Source organism: Hyperolius riggenbachi, chromosome 10, assembly GCF_040937935.1.
Source record: "Hyperolius riggenbachi isolate aHypRig1 chromosome 10, aHypRig1.pri, whole genome shotgun sequence".
Lineage (NCBI taxonomy): Eukaryota > Metazoa > Chordata > Amphibia > Anura > Hyperoliidae > Hyperolius > Hyperolius riggenbachi.
The window spans coordinates 80,550,922-80,576,471 of NC_090655.1; the positions used below are offsets into that span (position 1 = coordinate 80,550,922).

Consider the following 25,550-nt stretch of genomic DNA (forward strand, 5'->3'; position numbering starts at 1 on the left):
TGATCACCTCGCCAGTGCATTGCTTGCATCTATTCCCCCCTCTAATCACACCTTGAGACACCCATCAATCACCTCCTGTCACCCCCTAGCACACCTACCCATCAGATCAGGCCCTAATTTGCCCCATGTGGGCTCCTGATCACTCGGTCAAACCCTCAGATCCCCCTCAGACCCCCTTCCGATCACCTCCCCAGTGCATTGATTGCATCTATTTTCCCCTCTAACCACCCCCTGAGACACCCATCAATCACCTCCTGTCACCCCCTAGCACTCCTATCCATCAGATCAGGCCCAATACAACCTGTCATCTAAAAGGCCACCCTGCTTATGACCGGTTCCACAAAATTCGCTCCCTCATAGACCACGTGTCATCAAAATTTTCAGATGCTTATACCCCTGAAAAGTCATTTTGAGACATTTGGTTTCCAGACTACTCACGGTTTTGGGCCCGTAAAATGCCAGGGCGGTATAGGAACCCCAAAAGTGACCCCATTTTAGAAAAAAAAAAAAAAACACCCCAAGGTATTCTGTTAGGTGTATGACGAGTTCATAGAAGATTTTATTTTTTGTCAACAGTTAGCGGAAATTGATTTTTATTGTTTTTTTTTCACAAAGTGTCATTTTTCACTAACTTGTGACAAAAAATAAAATCTTCTATGAACTCACCATACTCCTAACGGAATACCTTGGGGTGTCTTCTTTCTAAAATGGGGTCACTTGTGGGGTTCCTATACTGCCCTGGCATTTTAGGGGCCCTAAACCGTGAGGAGTAGTCTACAAAACAAATGCCTCAATATGACCTGTGAATAGGACGTTGGGCCCCTTAGTGCACCTAGGCTGCAAAAAAGTGTCACATGTGGCATCGCCGTACTCAGGAGAAGTAGTATAATGTGTTTTGGGGTGTATTTGTACACATACCCATGCTGAGTGGGAGAAATCTCTCGCTAAATGGACAATTGTGTGTAAAAAAAAAAAAAATCAAAAGATTGCCATTTCCAGAGATATTTCTCCCACCCAGCATGGGTATGTGTAAAAATACACCCCAAAACACATTATACTACTTCTCCTGAGTACGGCGGTACCACATGTGTGGCACTTTTTTTACACCCTAAGTGCGCTAAGGGGCCCAAAGTCCAATGAGTACCTTTAGGATTTCACAGGTCATTTTGCGACATTGTTGGTTTCAAGACTACTCCTCACGGTTATAGAAGATTTTATTTTTTGTCACAAGTTAGCGGAAAGTGACACTGTGAAAAAAAACAATACAAATCAATTTCCGCTAACTTGTGACAAAAATAAAATCTTCTATGAACTCACCATACTCCTAACGGAATACCTTGGGGTGTCTTCTTTCTAAAATGGGGTCATTTGCAGAGTTCCTATACTGCCCTGGCATTTTAGGGTCCCTAAACCGTGAGGAGTAGTCTGGAAATCAAATTCCGCAAAATGACCTGTGAAATCCTAAAGGTACTCATTGGACTTTGGGCCCCTTAGCACAGTTAGGGTGCAAGTGCCACACATGTGGTATCGCCGTACTCGGGAGAAGTAGTACAATGTGTTTTGGTGTGTATTTTTACACATACCCATGCTGGGTGGGAGAAATCTCTCTGTAAATGGACAATTGTGTGTAAATCAAAAAATTGTCATTTACAGAGATATTTCTCCCACCCAGCATGGGTATGTGTAAAAATACACCTCAAAACACATTGTACTCCTTCTCCTGAGTACGGCAATACCACGTGTGGCACTTTTTTGCAGCCGAACTGCGCTAAGGGGTCCAAAGTCCAATGAGCACCTTTAGGCTTTACAGGGGTGCTTACAATTAGGCAACCCCCAAAATGCCAGGACAGTAAACACATCCCACAAATGACCCCATTTTGGAAAGTAGACACTTCAAGGTATTCAGAGAGGGGCATGGTGAGTCCGTGGCAGATTTCATTTTTTTTTGTCGCAAGTTAGAAGAAATGGAAACTTTTTTTTTTTTTTTGTTTTTTTTTTTGTCACAAAGTGTCATTTTCCGCTTACTTGTGACAAAAAATAATTTCTATGAACTCACTATGCCTCTCAGTGAATACTTTGGGATGTCTTCTTTCCAAAATGGGGTCATTTGGGGGGGTATTTATACTATCCTGGAATTCTAGCCCCTCATGAAACATGACAGGGGGTCAGAAAAGTCATAGATGCTTGAAAATGGCAAAATTCACTTTTTGCACCATAGTTTGTAAATGCGATAACTTTTACGCAAACCAATAAATATAGGCTGAATGGGGTTTTTTTCATCAAAAACATGTTTGTCCACATTTTTCGCGCTGCATGTATACAGAAATTTTACTTTATTTGAAAAATGTCAGCACAGAAAGTAAAAAAAACAAACATTTTTTTGCAAAAATGCATGTCTTTTTTGATGAATATAATAAAAAGTAAAAATTGCAGCAGCAATCAAATAGCACCAAAAGAAAGCTTTATTAGTGACAAGAAAAGGAGCCAAAATTCATTTAGGTGGTAAGTTGCATGAGCAAGCAATAAACCATGAAAGCTGCAGTGGTCTGAATGGAAAAAAAGTGCCTGGTCCTTAAGGGGGTTAAAGCCCACGGTCCTCAAGTGGTTAACACTGCTACTGCCTACTGAGTGCGCTCTAGTGGCTGCCTCGCAAGCACTTTGAGTCCGACAGGAGAAAGGCGCTATACAAATACTGCAATTATTAATTATATAACAATCATTTAATGCACATGCATTGATGTTGGATAAGGCGGCAAGGCTCACAGTCCCTACTTCATCCCAAAGGTGCTCTCTGTGGGGTTAAGATCAGGACTTCATGCAGGCCAGTCATCCATGTCTTTATGGACCATGCTACAGGCACTAGTGCATAGACCTATCAGAATAGGAAGGGGCCCATCCCAAACTGTTCCCACAATGTTCGGAGCAGGAGACTGTCCAACATGTGGTGCTAAGTAGTCTGGGAGAAAAGGCCATATCTGGCAAACCGTAAGTCACAGCCACACCAAATTTACTGTGCACTCTCTGGGTGCCGCGAGGGCCCCGCACAGGAATTTGGCTACCGCAGGCACCAACAGAATGGAAGTTACTGAAAGTGCCCAGATTTTTAGGGCTGCATAGCCTGGCTGGACAAATTGCTGGTACAGTATCCATGGCTCCTTAAAAATTGCAGCAGTTACTGAATAGAGGCAGCCACTCGCTTCCTGTGAGTGGCTCAGATACCTCCGGGGGTGGGACTTGCAACACGTGCCTTGAAGCACCAGACTGAAGAGAGCAGCAGACCATGGGTGTCACACTGACATATGATACATGCACCGCCCACTGTTTACTATATCCAGAGACAGCATCATGTAGGGGCCAAAAAACAGGTTTACTGTAACAGAAGTTTTATTATATCAGTTTACTATACCAGGCGTTGCTCCCATTGACTTATAATGGAGATTGGCCGGGACCTGGGGAGGTAGTTTACTATACCCGAATTATAACAAGATTATGCTGTAATAAAAGAATCCACTGAAAACCACGTGTGGAAAACACAATTGTAAAATGAAGAAAATGCATGAAAAACCTAAAATCCCAACAACACGTGCACTCCCTGCCTTGCTCGTGCACCGATACAATAATCTAAATTTTTTCCCCATGTAGCCGCATCAAAGCAAGAAAAATCCTTTTAGCCGTAAACTGTAACTCAAAGCGAAATGTTTCAATTTTAGCCCTTAATATTGATCAAAATACGTGATTTATAGTTTCACTTTTACGTTTTGTCTAATTGAAATCCCCAGTTTAGATAAACAGATTTATGAGATCCTTGACAACCGATGGAAGTTCCATGAAAAGTTCACAAAACTGCCAGCCATGACTTCGCTCATCTCTAATCAAATTATTATTTACTGTGTGCGCAATGTATGCTGCGTATTCCTGTGACCACAAGGACATTGCAAACTGGGCTTATTTTTGGGGTTGAGCTTATATTGCGACCTTTCTAAAAAAAAAATCATGCATCTTATTGTCAGGTCTTAAAGTGAACCTGAGGTGAGAGTGATATGGAGGCTGCCACATTTGTTTCTTGTTAATCAGTGCCAGTTGCCTGGCAGCCCTGCTGAGCTATGTGGCTGCAGTAGTGTCTGAATCACACCAGGAAGGAGCATACAGCTAATCTTGTCAGATCTGACAATCATATCAAACACCTGATCTGCTGCATGCTTGTTCAGGTTCTGTGGCTAAAAGCATTAAAGGGGAACTGAAGAGAGAGGTATATGGAGGCTGCCATGTTTATTTCCTTTTAAGCAATACCAGTTGCCTGGCAGCCCTGCTGATCCTCTGCCTCTAATACTATTAGCCATAGCCCCTGAACAAGCATGCAGCAGATCAGGTGTTTCAGACTTTAAAGTCAGATCTGACAAGACTAGCTGCATGCTTGTTCCTGGTGTTATTCAGATACTACTGCAGAGAAATAGACCAGCAGGGCTGCCAGGCAACTAGTATTGATTAAAAGGAAATAAATATGGCAGCCTCTGTATACCTCTCTCTTCAGTTCCCCTTTAAAGGCAGAGGATCAGCAGGACAGGCAACTGGTATTGCTTAAAGAGACTCAGTAACAAACAAACAAACAAAAAAAAGTCCCCTGGGGGTACTCACCTCAGTAGGGGGGGGGGAAGCCTCAGGGTCCCAATGAGGCTTCCCCCTTTGCTGTAGCAGCAGGCAGTCCAGCGCTGGCTCCCCCGAAGTGTCCCGGAATCCTCCCCCGACAAATGCCAATTTATTTACCTTTCCTGGCTCCAGTGGGGGCGCTGTTGCGGCAAACTGTACGGAGATAGGTGGAAATACCCGATGTGCAGTATTTCCTTTCTTCTGCCCTGTGAACACGCTCCTCCATCTTTCCTAGTCACGCCCACTCGCTCCCATCCTGCAGGCATCTGCGCGCTTCACAGCCCTCTGCAGTAGGGAAGACGGAGGAGCACGTTCACAGGACAGAAGAAAGGAAATACTGCACATGCACGGGGCAGTATTTCCATACTGGACACTCTGGTCGGGAGCTGCAATGGGGGTTTGAAACGGGGGAAATGGAGCCACGCAGCTTGAAACAGAGGGAGCGGTGAGTAAAGTATGACACCATCCCACCTACACAACAACGTTTTTTAATAACAGGACGTTGGGCTCCAGAATCCTTTAAAAGGAAATATGGCAGCCTCCATATCACTCTAGAAAATTAGTAAAAATGCACGTGCTCAACCACAAGTAATGCACCCACACACTGCAATGCTTGCAGGAATGACGGCTACCAAAACACCATTTAAGTACTATGCAAATAAAGGTGCCATCACTCTGCGATACGCAAAAATACAAAAAGCGAACTTTATTGGGAATTCAGTATCACAATGTCCAAAATACACATATAAAACCATTTAAAATGAAAGGTAGAGCGCTCCACATAAACCAGTACACAGCACATACCATACACTCACTCCCCTTGCCGGTACCAGCATTCACACACTCAGTGTCACTCAGGCACATCTGCTGTGGAGTGCCTGCACGAAAATGCCTGTTTACTACCAAGCCATACAGGTACTGTCTCACCAGGTCCCAAGGGATTGTTGCCGCATAAATCTTCTACTGGGACATCCAGGACTTCACTCCTGCGGACAACTTGCCCTGCTGGATGTAACACGGGGTAAATAGGGTCTGGCAATGTCTCTATAGTCCAAGAGAGATCCGCAGATCCATCCGTGTTCACACGGTCCACAATGGCAACAGACAAGCCATATGCTGTAAGGGGAGTGCTCCACCAGACTTCCACTGGGTGTAGCCCCGCCCACTGACACGTTGCACCCGCCCTCTGCGAGCTTCAACTGGGTGTGTCTCCATATCACTCACCTCGTGTTCACTTTAAGGTACCCATACATTACTCGAGTTTCCATCAAGTAATCAACTACAGTGTGGTTGATGGAAAGTCGATTTACTAGGTCCCCACACACTACAAGCAAGATCTTATATGATTCTCCTTCACTAATCAAGCTGAACCATGTGTTGCCTCCTTGCTCCAATACCAAAAATCCTATTTATGTATTGAAATCATGTGAACGTTAGCAGATTCCATTGCGGTCGACCAATATTTTCCATCTTGCCCGATTGAGTTGATTTGACAATACATCGGTCAAATTCCATCAATCAAGCAGAATGGAAAATAATCTATTCTCCTCTGATTCGATAAAATGATTGAATGGTTGATCAAGCAGGAACATTGAGTGGTGTATGGGCAACAAATCACCAGAAATCACAATTACTGTCTACATCAGTTATAAATGAGGACGATACCATTTATTGGCTAACTTAAAAAGGAAAAAAATAATAACTGTGTTCCTGCAATAAATTCTGAAGAAGGCTGATCAGCCAATGTCTAAAGGTGGCCATACACCTATAGAATTGCAGCAGATTCGACCATCAGATAGATTTCTGTCAGATGCCTATCAGGTCAAATCTGACAGGAATGTATCTGATGTGTGCCACACAGTAGGAATCAAATTTCAATAGATTTCAGAATTAAATCTATTGAAATCCGATTAAAATGCAGTGTTGCACCATTCGATTCAATGCAACCCTCTGGGCCATCGATCGGCTGCCAATACAGTGCTGCCCATAATTATTCATACCCCTGGCAAATTTTGACAAAGTTACTTTTGGAAAATGACATAGGTTTCTCCCAAAAGAGAAGATGATGTGCAAGAAGCATTATTGTGGAGGGGAAAAAAATAAAAATTCTCAGCTTTTATTTACATTTAAGCAAAAAGTGTCCAGTCCAAAAATATTCATACCCTTTACAAATTGTCACAGACTGTGGGGAAATCCAAAGTTCAGTACCATTCCAAATAGTCCAAGCTGTTCTAAAGCTTCCTAATTACCCTGATTAATTGGGAACAGCTGTTTTAACCCTCCTGGCGGTTAATTTTTTTTGCCACTTAGGCAAAAATCCTTTTTTTTTAATTTTTTTTTTTTTGTTTCATGTAAAGCTACCAGAGTGGTAGCTACATGAAACACCACTAGAGGGCGCATGTGTCCCTCTAGTGCGATCGTCGCCGGCATCAAAAGCAAACAGGGGAACGCGTATATAACGCGCTCCCCTGTGTGGCTTCTCCTGTCGCCATGGCGACGATCGGAATGACGTCATGGACGTCAGCCGACGTCCTGACGTCAGACGTCTCCGATCCAGCCCATAGCGCTGCCCGGAACTCATTGGTCCGGGCAGCGCAGGGCTCTGGTGGGGGGGCCCTCTTGTGCCGCTGCGTGCGGGCGATCGCCGCAGAGTGGCGGCGATCGAGCTGTACGCGCGGCTAGCAAAGTGCTAGCTGCGCGTACAGCAGTTTAAAGTGTGCAAATCGCCCCACCAGGGGCTGAGATATCTTCCTGCGCGGCATAGCCCGAGCTCAGCTCGGGCTTACCGCCAGGAAGGTTAATCAACTCAACAGGTGAAAAAAAGCAGCTCTCTGCAGTTGGTTTGTGGAAAGTCATAACTAAGACTAAGGAACTCAGTAAGGACCTGCAGCTACAAGCTACAAGGCCATTTCTAAAGGTTTTCAAGTTCCAGTGGCTACAGTGCAAAGTAGTATTAAAAAGATGTTCTGCACTGTAGAAAATCTCAGAGGACGTGGTCGGAAGCCAAAAGTGACACCTGTGCTGTCCAGGATAGTGAGAGAGGTCAAAAAAAAATCCAAGGATCACCACCAGAGCCATCCTGGGGAATCTGGGCACTTCTGGTAGCAATGTCTCAAGGCAGACAATCCAACAGACACTGCACACTGCTGGGTTCCACAGATGCAGACCAAGGAGGACGCCACTTCTCCAGATAAGGCACACAAAAGCTCGCTTGGCCTTTGCAAATGCTCATCTGGACAAAGAAAAGACTTCTGGTCTTCTGTGTTATGGTCTGATGAAACAAAAATTAAATTGTTAGGTCACAATGATGTTTCCTTCATTTGGCATAACAAAAGAATCCTTCAACCCAAAGAACACCATCCCCACTGGCAAACATGGTGGTGGGAACCTAATGCTTTGGGGGTGTTTTTCAGCCAATGGACCAGGGAACCTAATCACAGTAAACGGCACCATGAAAAAAAACAATTACATGAGGATTCTCAACGACAACATCAGACAGTCTGCAGATAAACTTAATGACCCAAAACACAAAGCAAAAGTGCTGAAGAGATGGTTAGCAGACAACAACATTAACGTTTTGAAGTGGCCCAGCCACAGTCCTGACTTGAATCTAATTGAGAATCTGTGGAGGGAGCTAAAGATCAGGGTGATGGCAAGAAGACCCTCCAACCTGAAAGATTTGGAGCGAATTGCTAAAGATGAATGGGCAAAAATACCTGTGGAGACATGCAAAAAGCTGGTCTGCAATTATAGGAAGCGTTTAATTGCTGTATTAGCCAATGGAGGCTTTTCTATTGCTTATTGAGAAGGGTATGAATAATTTTGGACTGGACACTTTTTGCTCAAATGTGAATAAAAGCTGAGAAACTATCCCCCCCCCCCCCCCCCCCACACACACACAATAATGCCTCTTGTACATTGTCTTATCTTTTGGGAGACATCTATATCTTTTTGCATCAAAAAAATGACTTGCTGGTTGAATAAAAGTAACTTTAAGTCAACATTTGTCAGGGGTATGAATAATTATGGGCCGCACTGTAATTAGAATCATTCTGATTCAAATCTTCTTGCTTTTACTGCTGGCTGACATGGTACGATACTCTACAGTCTATATCAGTGTCACCGGCCTTCAGAGAGCTTTCCCAGGCCAGGGTTTGTCTGACTTACCTTAGAAATGATAAAGAGGAATTTGAAGGCCAGGTGGAAGAGATCAGGCGAGGAGGATTTATCCTGTATAATAATTTCCAGCAGTAACTCCAACATCCACTCTGCAAAACAAAGCAGGACTATTATCACTGCACTGAGCCGATGAGAGCTCTGGAGCCTCCTAGTGGTAAAACATGAGTAATGCACCTATCAGCACACTGCTATGCAGGACTGCAGACACACAAAAACACCCAACTACTTGTGAGTAGAGTTGTAGCGAACGGTTCGCCGGCGAACGGTTCCAGGCGAACTTTGGGGGTTCGCGTTCGCCTGCACCAGGCGAACTTTTGCGGAAGTTCGATTCGCCCCATAATGCACTATGAGGGTCAACTTTGACCCTCTGCATCACAGTCAGCAGGCACATTGTAGCCATTCAGGCTATACTAAGCCCTGGAGCCCCACCCCCCCTTATATAAGGCAGGCTCCGGCGGCCATTAGCCTCACTCGTGTGCCTGCTAGAGACAGACTAGGGACAGCTGCTGCAGACTTGTTCTTCTAGGGACAGATTAGTTAGGTTCTTGGCTGCTTAGCTTGTTCCTGGCTGATTATTATTGCTTTTATAGCACCCCTCAACAGCTCTTTTCAGAGCTCATCCTGTACTTTTTTTTCTGTGTGTCAAACTGACACTTTTGTTGCATGCACAGCCTTGCTAATTCATAGTGTGTGTGCCACTGCCAGCAGCCCAGCACATTTAGTGACTACCTGTGTGTGTGACAGGGAGCTGCACATTGTACTACCCAGTACTGCATATACCCAGTACCTGTTGTGTTTACCTAACCCACCTCATCACTGCATATACCTAGCTTTGTGTTGAGTAAACCCACCTCACTGCATATACCTAGCATCCCCCCGAGATGGACAAAATGGACAAACCAGGTAGAGGAAGAGGTAGAGGCAGACCCAGAGGTAGGCCACCAGGCACCGGCAGGTCTGTGCGAGGTGGTGTAGCTGTGATTTCGTGCGGACCTGTCCCAAAATACAGTGCTCAGAAGAAGGCACGTGTCATCACTTCCCAAAATTGTGAGGACGTGGTTAAGTATTTAACACAGAACAACTCATCTCCCACAGCCACCAGCACTACAACAAGCACCACATCTGCTGCATTTGACACTTCGCAGGAGTTATTTGGTGGTGGTGGTGAAATCACTGATTCACAGCTACTACTGCAACAACAAGAAGAAGGCGCAGGTACACCACCTCATACGTCTGAGTTCGGTGGTGATAGTATGGACGTAACGTGTGAGGAGGGGGATGATGAACTACCTAAAGTTGGTGCAGTTGAGGTGGTGTCTGAGGAAAGCGAAGCTGGGCAGGAGGATGATGATGATGATTATACGGATGCCACGTATGTTCCCGGTAGAGGAGGTGACCAGGGGGACAGTTCAGAGGGGGAGTCAGAGAGGAGTAGGAGGAGACGAATCCATGATAGAAGCAGAGGGAGCTCGTCCTCAGAAACAGCTGGGGGCAGTGTCCGGTGCCATGTAGCGCCAGCCAGCCAGCATGCCCCTCAACGTCAGCTGCTGATGCCACCGTAGTGCCATCACCCCAGGGGGGCTCAGCGGTTTGGAAATTTTTTACATGTGTGCCTCAGATCGGAGCAAAGCCATCTGTTGTCTCTGCCAGCAAAAATTGAGCCGTGGAAAGGCCGACTCTCACGTAGGGACAAGTGCCTTACGAAGGCACCTGGAGAGAAGGCACAAACAGCTATGGCAAGAACACCTGTGGTAAAGCAGCACACAAAAGACAAGCCACCCTCCTTCTCTTCCTACTTCAGGTGCATCGTCTTCATCCGCTTTCTCCCTTGCACCTTCACAGCCACCCTCCTCCACACCACCTCTTCCTTTCAGTGGTTCCTTCTCCTCTGTCCACAGCAGTACCCAGCTGTCCGTGAAGGAAGTATTTGAGCGTAAGAAGCAAATGTCTGCCAGTCACCCTCTTGCCCGGTGTCCGACAGCTGGCGTGGCAGAACTATTAGCTCGCCAGCTATTACCATACAAGCTGGTGGAGTCAGAGGCTTTCCGTAAGTTTGTGGCCATTGGTACACCGCAGTGGAAGATACCAGGCCGCATTTTTCACAAAAGGCCATACCCAAACTGTACCGTGCCGTTGAGAGGCAAGTGGTGTCATCTATTGCGAAGAGCGTTGGGTCAAGGGTCCACCTGACCACGGATGCCTGGTTTGCCAAGCACGGGGCAGGGCCACTACATTACATACACAGCCCATTGGGTCAACCTGGTGACCGATAGCAGCAAGCAGGGAGTACGTGGCTGTGCAGCGGACCGACTTGTCACACCTCCATGGCTTGCAGGCAGGCCTCCAGCCACCTCCTCTCCACCTCTTCACTGTCGTCATCCTCCTCCTCGGCTGGTGCCGCGATCTCCTCTCCAGCTACACAGCCCCAGCACCCCAGGGCCTATGCTGCATGCCAGGTACGACGGTGTCACGCAGTGTTAGACGTCTTGCCTGAAAGCGGAGAGTCACACTGGAGCAGCTCTCCTGGCTGCTCTTAAACAGGTGGAGCAATGGCTGACCCCGCACAAGCTTGAGATCGGCAACGTGGTGTGTGACAACGGCATCAATCTCATTTCTGCTTTGAATTTGGAAAAGCTGACACACATACCCTGCATGGCACATGTGCTGAATCTGGTCGTGCAAAGATTTGTGTCCAAGTACCCAAGCTTAGAGGATGTCCTGAAGCAGGCCAGGAAGTTGTGTGGGCATTTCAGGCGCTCTTACAAGGCCATGGCACGCTTTGCGGACATTCAGCGTAGAAACAACTTGCCGGTGAGACGCACAATTTGCGATAGCCCGACTTGCTGGAATTCCACCCTGCTGATGTTCTCTCGCTTGCTAGACCAGGAGAAAGCCGTCACCCAGTACCTGTATCATTACAGTGCAAGGACACAATCTGGGAGGATGGGGATGTTGTGGCCCAACAACTGGACACTGATGCGAAATGCATGCAGGGTCATGGAGCCCTTTGAGGAGGTGACCAAAAAGGTGAGTCGCGCTGAGGGCACCATCAGCGACTTGATCCCCTACGCCTACTTCCTGGAGCGTGCCGTGCGTAGAGTGGTGGATACAGCTGTGGAGGAGCGTGAACGAGAACAGTTACGGCAGCAGGAGTCGTGGGAGCGATTTACATCCGAACCCGATGTTTCCACAACACCTGAGGCAGCACAGAGGGGGGGGAGGAGGAGGAGGAGGAAGAGGAGGAGTCATGTGGGGAAGGAGAGGAGTCAGACTCTGATGTTGATGAAGAAGGCGTTTCTGGTGAGGAGGAAGAGGCGGCGGAAGAAGAACAACCGCGGCAGCCGTCACAGGGGGCTTCTGCTGCTCCACGTTCCCGTGGTATTGTTCGTGGCTGGGGGAAGGAAGAGGAGTTGCGTCCCGTCACTTAGGAAGAGCAAGAGGAGATGGAGAGTACGTTTGCATCCAGCTGATGTCCTCTTTCATGGTTGTCCAGCCTGTTGAGGGACCCCCGTATCAAAAAACTCAAGGCGAATGACCTGTACTGGGTGGCCACGCTACTAGACCCTCGGTACAGGCACAAAGTGGCGGACCTGTTACCAACTCAACAGAAGGCGGAAAGGATGCAGCACTTGCAGAACAAACTGTTGATGATGCTATACAATGCATTTAAGGGTGATGTGGCTGCACAACGCAATCAAGGTACCACTGGCAGTAACCCTCCTCCTCCCAAGTCCATGCAGGCAAGGACAGGACGCTCCAGTGATCTCAGGGTGATGTCGGACATGCGGACATTCTTTAGTCCAACTCCTCGCCATAGTCCTTCCGGATCCACCCTCCACCAACGCCTGGATCGGCAGGTAGCCGACTACCTGGCCTTGAGTGTGGATGTAGACACTGCGAAAAGCGACGATGAACCCTTGGAATACTGGTTGCGTAGGCTTGACCTGTGGCCAGAGCTGTCCCAATTTGCCATACAACTTCTCTCTTGCCCTGCCGCAAGCGTCCTGTCAGAAAGGACCTTCTGTGCAGCTGGCGGCATAGTCACTGAGAAGAGCAGTCGCCTAAATCACAACAGTGTTCAGTACCTTACCTTTATCAAAATGAATGAGGAATGGATCACGGAGGGCTACTGCACGACAGAAGACTAATGCTACGTACACACATGCGACAACGATCGTTCGTTGAGAACGACGAACGAACTTTTAATTGATGAAAGAACGACCTAAGTAAAGTTAGTTTTAAAATGTGTGTAACGATCTGATCGTTAGAACGAACGTTACATCACGTAAAGCAACTATTGCGCCTGCGCATAAAAATGAGTAGTTTCACAGAGAAATAGTGAAATGCGCATGTCAAGCCTAGTACGAACGACCGTTTCCAACGATGTACTACTTTTGCAAACGATCGTCGTTGGTTAAAATCCGCCGAGACAGAACTTTCTTTTGTAGCGATTTGGCTCGTTCGTCGTTTGCCTTAATAGTCGGTGGTTCATTTTTGTAACGCCACTGCCTACACTCTGGCCACGGTGCGCACCAGTCTAGCACGGCCGTCACTACGCAAACAGCTGTTTGCGGTGCGTTACCCAGTGAGTTTGGTGTGTCAGTGTGAAGCAGAACTCTAATTAATCTCCCTGATTGATGTATACCAATGCAAGATGTTTGAATGCACTTTAGGCCTGCAATTTAGCATTCAATGGGCCTGATTCACAAAGCGGTGCTAACAGTTAGCACGCTGGTGAAAAGCCCTTTATCACACCTAAACTCTGTTTAGGCATGATACGTTTAGGCATGATAAGTTTAGGTGTGATAAGTTTTTAGGCGTGATAAGTTTAAGCACCAACTGGGTTAGCACCGCAGTGCACAGCTGATCGAAAGTTTTGCGCTAGCAAAGTCTTGTGCACTTTGCATAGAGTTTAATGGCGCTGCTTTGCTTGCGGGACTTTGCGCGCGATCTAAACTTATGCCTAAACTGAGTTAAAATGGTTATCACGCCTAAAGTCTTTAACTGGGTTATCACCACTTTGTGAATCGAGCCCAATGTGATTTAAGCCCTTAAAACGCTGCTTTGCGTCAAATCCAGATTTTTCCCCGGGACTTTTGGCATGTATCCCACTCCGCCATGCCCCCCTCCAGGTGTTAGACCCCTTGAAACATCTTTTCCATCACTTTTGTGGCCAGCATAATGTTTTCTATTTTTCAAAGTTCGCATCTCCATTGAAGTCTATTGCGGTTCGCAAACTTTTCCGCGAACCGAACCTTCCGCGAAGGAGGTTCTCAGAGAGCAAACGGTCAGGACCATGGCCCTGACATTACACTGTGGGAGGGGTTTCACCACAATATCAGCCATACAGACTCCCCTGATGATGTATTAGAGAAAAGGCAAAGATTTCTCATAGGAAAGGGGGTATCAGCTACTGACTGGAATGGAGTTCATTCCTTGGTTAACGTTCCTCTTTAAAGAGACTCTGAAGAGAGTCTAAATTCACGTTTTTAAACTGCTATTTATGTTAAGCACTATAGCTAGTGCTAAAAGGCTGCATCCCCACGGCAAAACGAGGGGTTTATACCCCCCAAATCACAGGGCAAAATCCACAACTTTCGTGGTTGTGGATTTTGCTGCTCCTGGAGGCAGAGCTTTGAGCTGCAGCTCTGCCTCCATTCACGTCTATCAGCCCGCGGATCTCCACCTCCCCTCAGTCCCTCTCAGTGAAGGAAGATTGAGAGGGGCGGGAGAGGCGGCAATCAGTGGGGATTGACGTGTGAAGCTACAGCCCTAAGCTCTGCCTCACGCAGGAAGTGCTCCTCGCAATTAGACAAGGGGATTGGGGGTATAAACCCCTTGTTTTGCCACAGGGATGCAGCGTTTAAGCACTAGCTATAGTGCTTAACAAACATCAGTTAAAAACACGGATTTAGACTCGCTTCAGAGTCTTTAAGTGACAAGACAATGTACAGTTCTGCGCAAGGTGTTGGAGCTACATACATACTAAATAGTAATAATAAAAACTTTATACCTGAATTGGTTTACTTTTGATTACACGCAAATTATAATAGGCGTCAGAGTCAGAAATAGATTCAAAATTTAAACGCTGTTATGATCTGAACCCATAACTCGGTAGCCATGACCCTGATCTGAACCCACGACTCGGTATAGCCATGACCCTGATCTGTACCCACGACTCGGTAGCCATGACCCTGATCTGAACCCACGACTCGGTAGCCATGACCCTGATCTGAACCCACGACTCGGTAGCCATGACCATGATCTGAACCCACGACTCGGTAGCCATGACCATGATCTGAACCCACGACTCGGTAGCCATGACCCTGATCTGAACCCACGACTCGGTAGCCATGACCCTGATCTGAACCCACGACTCGGTAGCCATGACCCTGATCTGAACCCACGACTCAACAGCATGACTGATCTGAGCCATTGACTGGAGCCCTGACCCTGATCGGAGACCATGAACCTGATCTGAACCTATCACTTTGAAGCCAAGATCCTGATATAGCGGCCTCCGACAGGTTCACAAAGGGATCTGTTTACAAAGTGAAGTGTCGACTGGCTCCACACGGTTATTAACAGCAGCAACATTTCTCACCATTGTCTATTGTTATGAAAATAACGTACCTAGATGTGGATCCAGAAGGTGGGGCTGCTCCTGAGAATTGTCCATAATAACTATAAAGAAAGAAGAGAAGATGGTGAGACTCAGACAAGGGACATACAGGCTTCTCTTCTCCTACCCCTGCCTAATCCCAAAGCACAGAGTTCAATGTATTACCCCAGCAATCCCCCCTCCACCTCTACCCCCAGATTCTGGATCAGCAGGACTCACTATGTCCCGCAGTCACACACATATGGATCTAGTGGTTCTCTCACCTATAAACCTCTGTGCGCACACCTCTCTGCTCATACAGGACATCTGCAGGTTCACAATCAGGTCTCGTGCCTCTTTGTGCTCCGTAATAGATCCCAAGATGTTACCACTCGATACAATCTCCGGACTGCCATCTTCCTCTCGCTCAGCGCTGTCTGCCGCCATAGTGATGATTCTGCACTAGAGGCGCTCACGGCTCCCACCTAAACACGCAGAACTAGGCTTTCCTGAGCCTCCATTATGTTGCTAGTTACAGCTAAATGACCTCTGTATGAGCACAGCACCATCGCAGGAATAAAATGTGTTTTTTTAAAGGACACCCGAGGTGACATGATGAGATAGACATGTGTATGTACAGTACCAAGCACACAAATAACTGGGCTATGTTCCTTTTTTACTTTCTCTGTCTGAAAGAGTTAATCAGGTATGCAAGTGACAGTTTCTGTCTGGCTTGGGACCGGGTCGGACTATAGCGTAACCCTCACTGTTAAGGAATTACAGCCATAAACCACTTTCCTGGCAGAAAATGGCTTCTGAGAGCAGAAGAGATTTTTTTTTGGGGGGGGGGGGGGGGGGGAGAGAGAAAGGATAGATTAAATTGTTTAGCTCATTTTTTTCACATTGATGTCCTTAAAAGTCAGAAAAATGACATTCTGCAGCAGCATTCAGAATGTCATTGCTCTGGGGCTTGCTATACTTAGTCCAGAGCAGAGAATGGGATTGAGATGTGTGGCGCTCTGTTCGTCAAATATCAAGAGGATATGGCCTGGACCATTTCCGAGGATACTCGAGTCTAATGGAAGTTAGGAAAGGCAAGTAATTTATGTTAATTAAAGCACTTTTCCGTGGTTGCAGTTTTATTGAATTTTAACTCTTTGTGGAAATGTTCAGAGTGTGGGAAATATTTTAATGATAAAGAAAACCTTGTCAAACAAGAGATAACTCATACTGGTGAGAAACCACATTCATGTGCTGAGTGTGGGAAATGTTTTGTTTATATATCACTTCTTGTCAGGCCTGAGACCTCACACTAGTGAGAATCACTTATTCATCTGCTGAGTGGGGGAAATGGTTTTGTACAGAAATCAGTTCTTCTCAGCACATGGATAGGGCTTCTCACAAGTGGGAGGTCTCATGTATGAATGTGGGAAATGTTGTGGGAGTAAATCAAATTTTCTCATGCATAAGAAATCTCTCACTGGTAAAAAGCCCTATTCATGTTGTGAGTATGGGAAATGTTTTGCCCCAAAATCAGACCTTGTCACACACTCAGATCACACACTGGTGAGACGTCCTATCCATGTGCCGAGTGTGGGAAATGTTTTGCACAGAAATAAGACCTTGCCAAATATAAGAGCACATGGATAGGGCTTCCCACTAGTGTGCGATTTCTGTGCAAAACATTAAACCACATACACACACACTACATTAATTGACACACACACACACACACACGAATAGAGCTTCTAAACAGAGTGTGAGTGTGAGTGTGTGTGTATGGCAGGGGGGAGGAATCTCTTATGAACAACAAAAGCTGATTTTGAAACAGCATTTCCCACACTCAGATCACACACTGCTGAGAAGCCCTATCCATGTGCTGAGTGTGGGAAATGCTTTGTTTCAAAATCAGCTCTACATGTTCATAAGAGATCCCACACTGGCAAGAAGCCATATTCATGTGCTGGGTGTGGTAAGAGGTTTTTTTTCTGAAATCCCAGCTTCACACAGATTTCACACTGGTAAAAAGCACCATTCATGTACTGAATGTGGCAAATGTTTGCTGTGTAAGTCACTGCTTAGAAGACACTTGTGTTCAATGTGGGAAATTTATTGGCTGTAAGTATTCTTACACACTTTTCTCAGAAGGAAGCAGATTTAAATCCTTAGGACTCTTTCATGCTACTAAGTGTATTGGTTAGTAAAGTGGTATAGTCCCTGAATGGAGGTGACATGATGGGATAAACATGGATACATACAGTGCTGTCCATAATTATTCATACCCCTGACAAATTTTGACTTAAAGTTACTTTCATTCAACCAGCAAGTAATTTTTTGACAGGAAAGGACATAGGTGTCTCCAAAAAGATAAGATGGCGATGTACTAGAAGCTTTGTTGTGGGAAAAAACATCTCAGCTTTACATTTGTCCAGTCCAAAATTATTCATACCCTTCTCAATAATCAATAGAAAAGCCTTCATTGACTATTACAGCAAACATTTTCTATAAGTGCAGACCAGCCTTTTGCATGTCTCCACAGGTATGTTTGCCCATTGATCATCTTTAGCAATAAGCTCCAAATCTTTCAGGTTGGAGGGTCTTGCAATCATTCTGATCTTTAGCTCCCTACACAGATTCTCAATTGGATTCAAGTCAGGACTCTGCCTGGGCCACTCCAAAACATGAATGTTATCTGTTAATCATTTCTTCACCACTTTTGCTGTGTGTTTTGGGTCATTGTCATGGACTGAAATGCCCAAGGCCAAGTTTCTCTGCAGACTGCCTGATATGGTCGTTGAGAATTCTCATGCATTTCTCTTTTTATGGTGCTGTTTACTGTGATTAGGTTCCCTGATCCATTGGCTAAACAACACCCCCAAAGCATTAGGTTCCAACCACCATGTTTGCTTAACAGTGGGGATGGTCTTTGTGTTGAAGGCTTCTCCTTTTTGATGCTAAATGAAAGAACCAAATTGTGACTGAACGACTGAATTTTTTGTTTCATCTGACCATAACACAGAAGACCAGAAGTCTTCATCTTTGTCCAGATGAGCATTTGCAAAGGCCAAGCAAGCTTTTCTGTGCCTTATCTGGAGGAGAAGTAGCATCCTCCTTGGTCTGCATCTGTGGAAGCCAGCAGTGTGCAGTGTCCTTTGGATTGTCTGCCTTGAGACATTGCCACCAGCAGAGCCCAGATTGACCAGGATGGCCTTGGTGGTGATCCTTGGATTGTTTATCACCATTCTATCCTCCTGGTCACCACAGGCGTCACTTTTGGCTTCCGACCACATCCTCTGAGATTTTCTGGAACATCTTGTATGTTTTAATAATACTTTGCACTGTAGCCACTGGAACTTGAAAACATTTAGAAATGGCCTTGTAGCTCTTGTGAACAGCCACAATGTGCAGCCGCAGGTCCTCACTGAGCTCCTTTGTCTTAGCCATGACTGTCCACAAACCAACTGCAGAGAGCCACTGTTTTCACCTGTTGAGTAGATTACACGGTGGCGTAGTGGGGGTAGCACAGTGGCGTAGTGGTTAGCTCTCTCGCCTTGCAGCGCTGGGTCCCTGGTTCGAATCCCAGCCAGGGCACTATCTGCAAAGAGTTTGTATGTTCTCTCCATGTCTGTGTGGGTTTCCTCCGGGCACTCCGGTTTCCTCCCACATTCCAAAATACATATACACACATATACATATATAGTTATAGACTGTACAGCGCTGCGCAATATGTCGGCGCTATATAAATACTAAATAATAATAATAATATTATTATTATAATTATTATTATCAACAACAACAACAACAACAGCTGTTGCAAATGCTTTAACCAGTTGAGGACCACAGGCTTTAACCCCCCTCGTGACCAGGCAATTTTTCACAATTCTGCACTCTGCAGCTTTAACAGCTCACTACAGGGCCATACAACTTAGCACACAAATGAATCTTACATCCATTTTTTCACACGAATAGGCCTTTCTTTTGATGGTCTCTGATAGGTCTCTCATAGGCATCAAAACACAGGGGAGCGGTGATTATCATTCTATTGAATGGGACTCACATTACAGTAAAAATGAACCACAAAAATTGATTCACGATTTCTGCTCCCAGTCCCATAGTGAACTAGCCCTTACAGAGCTGGCCGCTGCTGCCATGCGTTTCAGTGAGTCAGGCTGTAATTAATACTAATTTGCTAATATGACCGTGCCGTACTAACTGTCAACAATGTGACGGACTTTGGCCCGCTGGAGCATGGTTAGAGGCGATTTGTAGAACTGAGAGATTGAGAGGTGAGAACCAATGGTGACATGCAGTGGAGACTGGGAAGCAAAGGTTTCGTTTAAAGAGACACACAGCACAAAATAGCCTTTTTTATGGACTGCCTCTCTACTCTACAGCACTCCAAGAGTTCAGAAAGCAAACTGCAGGTGTTCACATTCTTTTAGAATGCTTAAAAACCAACTCAAAATGCGGAGGCCTGGGGCCCCGACGCAGCGGACCGCGGGACGGGTCCTGCAAGGGGCCTCCAGGCCGGAGGCCTGGGGCCCCGACGCAGCGGACCGCGGGACGGGTCCTGCAAGGGGCCTCCAGGCCGGAGGCCTGGGGCCCCGACGCAGCGGACCGCGGGACGGGTCCTGCAAGGGGCCTCCAGGCCGGAGGCCTGGGGCCCCGACGCAGCGGACCGCGGGACGGGTCCTGCAAGGGGCCTCCAGGCCGGAGGCCTGGGGCCCCGACGCAGCGGACCGCGGGACGGGTCCTGCAAGGGGCCTCCAGGCCGGAGGCCTGGGGCCCCGACGCAGCGGACCGCGGGACGGGTCCTGCAAGGGGCCTCCAGGCCGGAGGCCTGGGGCCCCGACGCAGCGGACCGCGGGACGGGTCCTGCAAGGGGCCTCCAGGCCGGAGGCCTGGGGCCCCGACGCAGCGGACCGCGGGACGGGTCCTGCAAGGGGCCTCCAGGCCGGAGGCCTGGGGCCCCGACGCAGCGGACCGCGGGACGGGTCCTGCAAGGGGCCTCCAGGCCATGCTGTTAATTGTCTTAGCTAGAACCCCAAACGTGTTGTGTTGTGTTGTGTTGTGTTGTGTTGTGTTGTGTTGTGTTGTGTTGTGTTGTGTTGTGTTGTGTTGTGTTGTGTTGTGTTGTGTTGTGTTGTGTTGTGTTGTGTTGTGTTGTGTTGTGTTGTGTTGTGTTGTGTTGTGTTGTGTTGTGTTGTGTTGTGTTGTGTTGTGTTGTGTTGTGTTGTGTTGTGTTGTGTTGTGTTGTGTTGTGTTGTGTTGTGTTGTGTTGTGTTGTGTTGTGTTGTGTTGTGTCCAAAAACCAAACCTCTCTGGTGTGCACCAGCTCACTTTCATTAGCCAAGCGGTTTCCCCCTGCAAGAGTTGTAAAAACGCTTCAGAACCGCTCTGGTGTGCACCAGGTGTTATTCAGACACCACTGCAGCCATATAGATCAGCAGGGCTACCAAGCAACTGGTATTGGCCTCCATATCCTTCTTACTTCAGCTGCCCTTTAAGACTCACCTTGTGTATCCTGTTAAAACATAATATTAATGGAGGGGAAGCTCCATTGCACATTACATGCAGTGTGACATTTGGTGCAGTTAAAAGTATGCTTCAGTGTAAAACGTATCTGTCACAATGCCTTAGTGTGAGTAGCCTTGAGGCAGGGGACACAACTGGTTTCATGTGCGTTTTCTGAAAGACTTCTGAGGAACTTGGTAATCAATGGATAGTACACAAAGCATTTTTCACAAGTAGCGAAAAAAAACCAAAAAAAAAAACCCTGCAGTATGATTCTGAACTTTTTTTTTAACAATTACATTAGTGGCTGTGAGAGGGAGAAAAAAAATCCTGCATAAAAAAAAACACACATGACATGCAGAAAAACCACACAGGAAAAACTGAAAGACAAGTGTGCCCCTTTCCTTAAATTGTACCAGAGACTAACAAATAGAGCAAATCTATACTTACCCTGGCTTTCCCCCAACCAAACCAAAATACATGTCAAATTTTGCACTGGAAACATTCCTACCCCAATTGGATGGGGTGTAACTAGGAGACAAAAAAGAAAAAAAACCTCAAAATGGGAACATTGGCTAGCAAGTCTTTAAAAAGGTGACCAATAATGGTATAATTTGGGAGAGAAAACACTTTTTCAGTTTCCACATGACAAATGCCACAGTTTGGCCCTTACCTGATTACAATGATACCTTATTTCACTATTAGCTGGGCATGCTGGAAACCATTACCCCCAGCCTGCATGTCAGTAGTGATCAGATGCTATTGCTAGGGCAACAGGTCAGGGGCCCCAGTGCTGTACAGATGCATCACTAGGTAATGGCAAAGCAATGCATCTGTACAGCACTGGGCCTCAAAACTATTGCCTTAGCAATAACGACTCATCCCTACAGGCAGCAGTCATTAAAGGTTTAATAACAAATATAGATATTACAAGGGGTAAAACAAAAAACAAACTGCACCAACTCAAAATAATTTGCATCTGAATGACCACTCCTAATTAGCAGCTCTGCCAAGCAACTGGTATTAACAAAAAAAAAAAAAAAACACAATGTATATATATATTTTTTTATATTTATTTTTCTTAATAATCCTTACTTCATGTTCTCTTTAATTATGTACACCTTTCATGTAAAAGTCTTTCATGCTAGTTCACATCTGATATTGTGTTCCCATTCCTACAGCAAACAGAAAAGCAGTGCCACACAGGACCCCCACGCTGCGTCACATACAGTCAATGAAAAGTATGCTTCACTGTCACAGCATGCATTTTGCGCCATGGGCTATGCTGCCACACATTATTATACCACAACACACTGCATGTCACATGGTGCATTACAGAGTGGCCATTACAAACACAAAAAATAAAAGTTTCAACATGCTCCCTGGGTTACCCTTGATTTGATATACAGACCAAAGTTGGGGTCAAATGAGTAAATGTATTGCAATCACAACAATCAGCCCCACCCCATAGACTTCAATACAAGAGGAGGAAAAAAATAAATAAATAAAAATAAATAAACACCACCACAAACAACCCCACACACCTTACAAAATCAAATTACAGAATGTTGCCTGCTCATCCCTATGCAAGCCTGGAACATCTACAACCAATAGAAAGCGGATCACATATCTACACACACACCTCTAATACTGACCTGTGGTTATCCACCATGTATACTTGATAACCTACCCCCTCCAAAAAAATACCAAGAACTTACACCCAAGCCTTCCGGAATGCACTTCACACCAGGCTGATGGTCTGTGGTCAGAAAACAGCTTACAGGCTGAGCTAAGGAGCCCACCTACCAGTGTGCAGGGGGCAGGAACTCCCACAATGCAGTAGTAGGGATGGGCAATGAGATGCAAATACTACCAAGTTAATGCAGAATCATGCAAATATATGCAGCTTGGAAATGGGACAAATTAATTCTGCCAAGGTGATGGGCCATTTTCAAGCGTCATACATTTGTGTGTAAAACTTGCATAATCCTGCACCAGCTGGGAATGATTTGCTTATCATTGATGATCCCTAGTCAGGGGCTCTACAACAAACTGGCTAGATTTTATTGTTCCAATCCTAAGCAGCAAACATTGCATACAATTAGAATAAAATTGACATCAGGGAATGGTTACCATTTCATTGACCAGGGGAGTTGTTAGGGACCTGGGAGATCAGGAGCCCCTCTGCAGCAGGTTACCACAAAAGAGCAGCAGTTGTGTTCCCACACAAATACCATAAACGGCCAGAATTTTACAATAACAGGCAGAGTTCCTGTGTTGGCCAGGGTGCTGGCCTGGCCTGGCAGTCATGTGAGCTGGGTTGGCTGGTGGGGATGCTCTGCTGGCATAACGAGCTGGTGGTACTGAGCTGAATTGCTTAAAGGGAACCAGAGAGGAATGTTGTTAAAAAAAAAATAGAACAGGCTTTTATACATCCCTGGGGCTTCTTCTAGCCCCATAAGCCTGGATCGCTCCCACGCCACCATTCTCCGCTTCCTGTATCGGCGGTACCGGGTCCCATCACTTTTGGCGGACGCGGCCAATTGTCCACATCACAGGGGCTCCCTCCATACCGGTACGCATGAGGCTGCGCAGTAAGCAGCCTCATGCGTACGTATATGGAGGGAGCCCCGTGTGATGCGGACAATTGGCCGACTGGCAGCAATGATGGTACCCGGTACCGGCGGATCCAGGCAGCAGAGGACAGCGGCGTGGGAGCGATCCGTGCGTATGGGGCGGGAGGAAGCCCCAGGTATGTATAAAAGCTCCTCCCCCCCCCCGTCTCTGGTTCCCTTTAACAGCCTGGTGATGCTGACTGTATTGTGCCAGCCGAGTGACCAGCTGACCTGGGGATGCTATGCTGGGTGACCTGCTGTGCTGCAGGATGGCTGGCTGTTACAGACTGGGCCTGCAGCTCCTTGAGGCCTCTTTCAGACAGGCGTTTCATTCACTGCCTGTCAGCTGCTCTACGGCACCAGCTGGGCACCTGTTAGTGCCTCTGCTGTCTGAAAGAGGCCTAAAGGAAACCAAAGAACTACAAGCATTTATGCTTACCTGAGTACTTCCTCCAGGGGGCCTGTAGGCTGCAACAAGAGATATGGGGGCTGCAAAACGTAATTTCCCTTAAACAATATCATTTGTTTTGCTATACAGCTGATTTGGTTGCAGTAGTGACTGAATCACACCAGAAACAAACATCAGATAATCTTGTCAGAAGTGACAATGTCAGAAGCACCTGATATGCTACATGCTTGTTCAGGGTCAATAGCTAAAAAGATTACAGGCAGATGATAAGCAGGATAGCCAAGAAACTGGTATTGTTTAAAGGGAACCTAAACTGAGAAGGATATAGATTTTTTCTTTTAAAATAATACCAGTTGCCCAACTCTCCTGACGATCCTGTGTATCCAATACTGTTAGCCACAGCCCCTCAACAACCATGCAGATCAGGTGTTCTGACTGAAGTCAGACTGGATTAGCTGCTTGCTTGTTTCTGGTGTGATTAAGCCACTACTGCAGTCAAAGAGATCAGTAGGACTGCCAGGCAACTGGTATTGTTTAAAAGGAAACATTCATATCCCTCTCAGTTGAGTTTCCCTTTAAAAGCAAGTGGGTGAGCTCAGCTACTTACCGTGAGGACAACTGCGGCACGAGGCCGGCTTCTGCAGCTGTACATAGTGGAGGAGGAGGCATGAGGCCGGCTTCAGCTGCTGCTGGAGGAGGCATGAGGCCGGCTTCAGCTGCTGCTGGAGGAGGCATGAGGCCGGCTTCAGCTGCTGCTGGAGGAGGCATGAGGCCGGCTTCAGCTGCTGCTGGAGGAGGCATGAGGCCGGCTTCAGCTGCTGCTGGAGGAGGCATGAGGCCGGCTTCAGCTGCTGCTGGAGGAGGCATGAGGCCGGCTTCTGCTGCTGCTGCAGGAGGCATGAGGCCGGCTTCTGCTGCTGCTGCAGGAGGCATGAGGCCGGCTTCTGCTGCTGCTGCAGGAGGCATGAGGCCGGCTTCTGCTGCTGCTGCAGGAGGCATGAGGCCGGCTTCTGCTGCTGCTGCAGGAGGCATGAGGCCGGCTTCTGCTGCTGCTGCAGGAGGCATGAGGCCGGCTTCTGCTGCTGCTGCTGCAGGAGGCATGAGGCCGGCTTCTGCTGCTGCTGCTGCAGGAGGCATGAGGCCGGCTTCTGCTGCTGCTGCTGCAGGAGGCATGAGGCCGGCTTCTGCTGCTGCAGGAGGCATGAGGCCGGCTTCTGCTGCTGCAGGAGGCATGAGGCCGGCTTCTGCTGCTGCTGCTGCAGGAGGCATGAGGCCGGCTTCTGCTGCTGCTGCTGCAGGAGGCATGAGGCCGGCTTCTGCTGCTGCTGCTGCAGGAGGCATGAGGCCGGCTTCTGCTGCTGCTGCTGCAGGAGGCATGAGGCCGGCTTCTGCTGCTGCTGCTGCAGGGGGCATGAGGCCGGCTTCTGCTGCTGCTGCTGCAGGAGGCATGAGGCCGGCTTCTGCTGCTGCTGCTGCAGGGGGCATGAGGCCGGCTTCTGCTGCTGCAGGAGCCATGAGGCCGGCTTCTGCTGCAGGAGCCATGAGGCCGGCTTCTGCTGCAGGAGCCATGAGGCCGGCTTCTGCT

At 47.2% G+C, this 25,550-nt stretch overlaps 1 protein-coding gene across 2 annotated transcripts in view; it reads right to left on the bottom strand.

The window, feature by feature from the left end:
• LOC137533986 (nuclear distribution protein nudE-like 1-B) overlaps positions 1 to 25,550 on the bottom strand; it is a 115,421-nt gene that overhangs the window by 18,252 nt on the left and 71,619 nt on the right. For both annotated transcript variants that reach the window (XM_068255313.1, XM_068255312.1), the window contains exons 4-5: positions 15,460 to 15,510; positions 8,815 to 8,915 (exon numbers count right to left, since the gene is read on the bottom strand). In XM_068255313.1, the coding sequence (XP_068111414.1) occupies positions 8,815 to 8,915; positions 15,460 to 15,505 (147 nt within the window). In that variant the 5' untranslated portion in view covers positions 15,506 to 15,510. The remainder of the gene's footprint in view (positions 1 to 8,814; positions 8,916 to 15,459; positions 15,511 to 25,550) is intronic.